General features: G+C 40.0%; 1 protein-coding gene across 1 annotated transcript in view; it reads right to left on the bottom strand.

The window, feature by feature from the left end:
- Positions 1 to 239: 239 nt before the first annotated feature.
- tmem8b (transmembrane protein 8B) overlaps positions 240 to 6,000 on the bottom strand; it is a 51,685-nt gene continuing 45,924 nt past the window's right edge. Inside the window, exons 12-13 of the mRNA XM_042488716.1 lie at positions 5,815 to 5,931; positions 240 to 653 (exon numbers count right to left, since the gene is read on the bottom strand). Of these exons, the coding sequence (XP_042344650.1) occupies positions 318 to 653; positions 5,815 to 5,931 (453 nt within the window). The 3' untranslated portion in view covers positions 240 to 317. The remainder of the gene's footprint in view (positions 654 to 5,814; positions 5,932 to 6,000) is intronic.

Below are 6,000 nucleotides of genomic sequence, written 5' to 3'. Positions count from 1 at the left end.
CGTCAGATAGCAGCAGTGTTTCAGCTTTGACTTTAAATACATATTCACAAACAACAGTGTGTCACTGTACACCCACAATTCATCAGAACAACTTTAACTATAGATAATAATAATTACAGTTGTATTGATAGTAATTACCATGACAATAACAACCAAAAAAAAAAATAAAAAGAAAGAAATTCAATGTGTCACATCTGCATTAAAGTATTTACATTGCTTTTTCAAGTTCTGTGGCTTAATTTCCCGTGTGTGAATTTCCCAAGTAAAAGAAGGCAATGAAGTGTCTGTAAGGTAAAAGGCTGGGAGTGGGGAGTTCATCAGCTGGTGCAGATGCTGTTGATGGAGATGATGGCGGGGTCCACCAGGCCCAGCTCCTCGTGCTCGTTAACGCACAGCTGATAGCCGCAGCCCCGCCTACGCTTCAGCGGGGTCACCTTGGCATCAGGCTTGGCGCGAGGCGGCAGGAGGAAGCCCACACTCCCTGCGATCAGCATGTGCCAGATGCTGTGAATGTAGAAGTAGTTCTCCTCCGTCTCCACGAAGGCGTAGAGGGCCACTGCAGACGTGGCAATCATGGTGCCCGGGAAGAGGAAGAAAACCCAGCGCTTCCAGGTGGGCGGGTAACAACGCCGCCGACGGATGGTGCGCACCGTCTGACAGGCCAAGAGATAAAATGGATGGATGGATGGATGGATGGATGGATGGATGGGTGGGACAGGACGGGCAAGATTAGTAAATACCGAGAAGGATTTTAGTTATGCGCAGAGATGGGAGCAAGTCATTATTTTGCAAGTCAAAAGTCTCACGTCTTTGCACTCAAATCTCAAGTCAAGTCAGAGTCCTAAATTTTGAGTTTCAAATCCTCAACAAGTCCTAGAGTTCTTCACCAAACATATAGCCACTTTAACAGCAGAGTAATAATATAATACATTTTATTTTTAATTTATGCTTTTTAAAATTGTATTTATTCAACCTCTTCTCAAACCCAACTCATCAAAACCGACATTTGATCAGTGGCTCGGCAGTGTTAATCCAACCGCTTGCTTTGTTTCCTAAGGAAATAAACCTAAAAACAAAGTTTATTACCTATGTTGTAAGTTTATCGTGAAAAAGAGATGATGAATGTAATGAGTGTAAACTGAGCTGCTGTCCCTTAACAAAACTTAGACAGTAGGAGTACCTAGCGTGTCATATTTTTTACGTGACGTGCCACTGACAAAGAGTCAGTATTTGAAGGGTTGGTAATGAGAATATGTTGCTGTTAGAGCTTTTAATTGAGTAATTTTTTAAAGAGAGATAAATTGCAGGATTTCAATATTTAATCTCGATTATCTGATTTTTTAATCACAAGTTTTGAATTCTATTATTTTGCATCACAAAACAGGAAGTCCATATTGACAAGGTATGACAATTCTTAGCAGATTGTCTTGATTAGGAAGTAAATAACAGCCAAAAATTGCATGGGACGAGCATAAAGTGGGCATGTCTGTAAAGGGGATCGTCATGAGAACCAACAGAGCCCATTTTCATTCAGATACTGTATCTTGAGGTCAGAGGTCAACAGACCCCTGTGAAATCACCATGCCAGTTTTTCACCAAAATGTACCCCAACTTTGTAGAATTATTTGGCCCCTTTCTGAAAAGCTAGCATGACATTGTTGATTTCCTTGATTCCTCAGGTTTTTAGTTTCATATGATTTTCATCACTCTAGCTTTAAAACTCAGCAGGATACAACCTCTAAAAGATGAAAAAGTAGAGCCGGTGATTAACATCATAAAAAAAAAAAAAAAAACGTTATGTACAGACCTTAATCGCATCGCATTGAATGTGTTAACGCTGACAGTTTTATTAGATTTTAAATTTGATTTATTTGTTAAAACGTGCTGGAAGTTGTTTTGTCTCTGTCTGTAATGTTGACCCACATGTTTTACAGACTGCAGTTTGTTTTTTTGTTGACCATCATGCAGTTTTGTACGCGTGAACAATGTTATGTTTGGTTTCATTTTTTTTCCAACTGGCGCTAAGTGACGTAACAATACATTAACATAACTTCTTTATAGCTCTATCCTGCAATTTGATTGCATGCTTTCAGATTGGGACAGCTGGGATAGACTCCAGCCCCCCCGCGACCCTTACGAGGACAAGTGGTTACAGAAAATGACTGACTGACTGGCTTTCAGATTGGTTCAAACAAATCATCTGAGGAAATCTAAACTTTCTGGGAATGAATAGCATGAGGATCACTTATGGCAGTACAGTGCTGAAACCGAAAGGTCAACACTACACATTGCTGAGATATGGGAGGTGTGCATAAAACATAATTCCAGCATAACACAGTGTCTTCGTGTCTTATGCTAGAACCTGAAAAAAACACAATGTGCTGGGCTTTTTTTCTGTAATCATCCTCAAATTAAACAGCCCTTTCCAAGAAACTTGCTAAGAACAGTTGCATATCAATAGCTTTCCAGAATTTTTTAGGAGACTCAGGGACCAATAAAATTTTGCAGTTTATTTCTTTTACAATTCATCTCAAAGGCCCCGGTGTTTAATGTTCTTCTTTCCTTAATTTAATGAACACATTTCATGCAGAAACAGGATATTGAAGTGGGAGATCACACAGGGAGCAGTCATTCAAAAACGACACCAATGGGATTTGAGTGTGGCGAGCAGCAGGCAGTTTACTTTGATTGGAGGAACAGAGGGACGGGATTCTTCATAAATCTCCGTTGGCTTTATTGTCTGGAATTTGCATTCCCGCCTACTGCTGCTGCATAAAGTCACTCACAATGATCATCATCAGCAGATAGATCTTTTAAATTGGCCACCAGTGATTGGCCAGTCTCTGCTTTGGCTATTTTGTTATTTATGCTCATGTTCTGTTTGCCAGTGACTGTACATGATGACTCTCAGAGAATGTGCTCAGTCTTTGTTGAACATGCCGCACAGAGAGACTTGGACGTTTAATTTCGTTTCTTCCTAAACAGCATTTAGAGAGTGCTTCATTATTGAATTCAGTCTCTATTTTCATCGCTTCATAAACACTGATTGCTTGCATTAGACTTTTTTTCCCAAAAAACATTACCATAAAGAATCACAACATTCTCAAGGGAAATGCAAGCCATTCATGAATGACACAATTAATTACATGTACTCTGGCAGTAAAATAGCTCTGATTGAGTTATTATGCTGTATAAATTTTAGGTTGAGAACTGATAATCAACATAAAACCATGTGGAGAGAAACATAAAATGTGTTGTTACTGCTTAAGTCCCCTTGGGTGTGCACATTTTTCTGGTTAAGACAAACAGTTTCCAACCAGGCTGATCCTTTTATGCACAAGTCAGGGACCTCATTTAGTTTGGAGGGTTAGGGATATTTGGCATTGACAGATTTGAACTTCTCCCCTCCCTCTTACTGCTCATGACACCTCTGCAAAGCAGCAGACGTTCTGTGCCCTTCACTTGACTGATCTAATTCGGTTGTGTCTGGGAACATTCAGAATGCCAGGCTTTGCAGAAACATGACAAGTTGAAATGAAAGGGCTCTTGTTGAAAATGTGCGGAGCTCAAACTCAGAGGTGCAGCACTGAGAGAGTGCTGAAATGCAGACATACGCTATTGAACAGCTGATAAATTATGAAGTGTCACATAATCAAAGCATGAGCTCAGGTTTATCTTTAAAAACTGCAAAATTAGCATAAGATCCAAGTGACTTTATAAGGAAAAGTTGCTGTGCTGAGTATTGTGGCTAGTTACTGTGTGCTTCATTGCCATTGGAAGATCAGAGATTACGTCTCTCTAGCCTCATTCCTACTGCACAAAAAACCCGCTAACACCTGCTAAAATCTGGCTGTTTAATGCAATGGGAAACCGTACAATAGGCATTCACACCAAGGTCAAATGACTCTGCAGTGGTCACATGTTCTTTTTATTGCCCCCAGCTCCGATGGGAGGACAACACCCAGGTTAACACATTAATTTTAGCCCCTTAACCAGTGAGATGCAGTGACGCACCACCACTGATAACCATCCATCTCCTCCTAAGCAGCACTAAAATATCGATCCAAATTAGTCTGCAATGAATTTGAAAGAGAGACTGAATAAGAGATACATAAAGAGACGTAACAGCTATAAAACTTCACAGAATAGTGTCCATGCTGCTTTCTACTCTTTACCTCTTCTCTGTTCCCTCCGTGACATTGAACGTTCACACCAAGGAACAAACCAAAACAAAACAAAAGGCACACTTATCTTTTGCAAAGCCATGCACAAGATCTGCTCTCCTGGCAATGGTAGAGCAGTCAAAAGCCTATTTTTAGTGACTTTACCCGTGTTTGAAAAACCAGCATACACGTGCTTATTTTGGTGGGAAAGGGCTATCTGTTTCAGTCATTTTGACATCGCACAAAATCTGTGTGTACTTCCACTCTGTAGAAACTGTGGCAGTAGACCATAATATTTGCATTTTACATTTGTCAAAAAACATATGTCAGCAAGCCATCTATAATTGAATTACAAATGAGCTAAAGCCTAAAGAAAACCAGCCAAACAGTGGAAGCCAATGGCTTTATGTAAATCTCCAAATACACTTACATTTGAATGACACAGTATAAATTCTGAAGCGCTGTTGTTAATCTCAGAAGAAAAGGTCTATGGTAAAATATACTATCTCCTACCTTTGGTGCTAAAACTGGAGGGTTTACATGGTGGAATTAAACAATACTTCATCTTCCACCGTTTCTGTAGGATCCTCCAGCTCACAGACAGATAACTCTCAGAGCTACAACTCCCACACTTTATTCAAAGCAAAGCTTTCTCCAAGGAAGCCACAAACCTTGTTTTCAAACTCATGTCAGAGGTTTGGTGTTAAAGGCTTTTTTTTTCCAAGAACCTTGCCTGAAAGACTATTATTTTTTATCTTCTCAGTTCAGGGAGCACATTATGACTCGGAGAAGAGTCAGTGAAAGTACAAGCTGACTTATAATGGAACTACAACCCATGACTAATACCCACAGGCTGCAAAACTTTTAAAGCCCCTTCCATGCTAATGTAAAATAGCTTCATTGGTCAGAAACCCACCGTTTTTAGCCATGCACATGTTCCAGCCCCATGTTTTAGCCGTAAGCTTAAATGATGGATTAAATCCTTTTACACTTACTAGCATGAGGGACAATAGAGGGACAGTGTTGACACATTTCATCTGCATGTTTCAACAAGCTTGTCTATGCATGTCAAACACACAAGAGCAAAAATTAATCATCTTTTATCCTGCGTTCAAATCCCTTGTAGGCTAGCTGTTCAGACACTGTAAGAAGTAACATTTAAAGGAGGGAAAAAATATGTCCTCACCTCAGAAACACAAGATTAAGAAACTAATAATTATAATTTTGTCAAACAAAAAAATGCAGTATTTTACAACAAGCTAACTGAATTAAATTCCTTATTTTTTGCCACAATCCTTTTTAACTTCGAATGGTAATTACATTTCTTTTTTTAAAGACAATTTATTTGGCGATTTTGCCTTGTTTTGATAGGACAGAAGCTCGATAGCATCAAATGGGGAGAGAGAGGGGATGACATGCAGCAAAGGACCGCAAGCTGGAATCAAACCCACAGCCGCTGTGGCAAGGACACGGCCTTTATTTATGGGGAGCCTGCTTTATCCACTGAGCCACCGGATGCCCCAAATGAATGGTAATTTCTAAATGTGGCAGCAGCTGTTTTCAAATACAAGTAAGCTCATTATGGAGTAAAGCCATTTTTTAGCTGTAGGCTACTGGTCTATTGTGCAGTAAATATATAAGTTGCCCTTACCCATGCCACGGCCATGATGCCCAAAGCAAACAGACTGGGTCCCAGCAGGTTCCACAGACCGTGACGGTCCAGCTGCAAAGCCATGGACAGAGACATTGCCCCCAGCAGATACAGCACCTTAACAAAAAAAAAACAAAAAAAAACACATGGATCAATAACAGTCCTCCATAAACACCACTGACATTG

The sequence above is a fragment of the Plectropomus leopardus genome, chromosome 6, assembly GCF_008729295.1.
Source record: "Plectropomus leopardus isolate mb chromosome 6, YSFRI_Pleo_2.0, whole genome shotgun sequence".
NCBI classification, from domain to species: domain Eukaryota; kingdom Metazoa; phylum Chordata; class Actinopteri; order Perciformes; family Serranidae; genus Plectropomus; species Plectropomus leopardus.
This window is presented reverse-complemented; position numbering and strand designations above follow the sequence as displayed.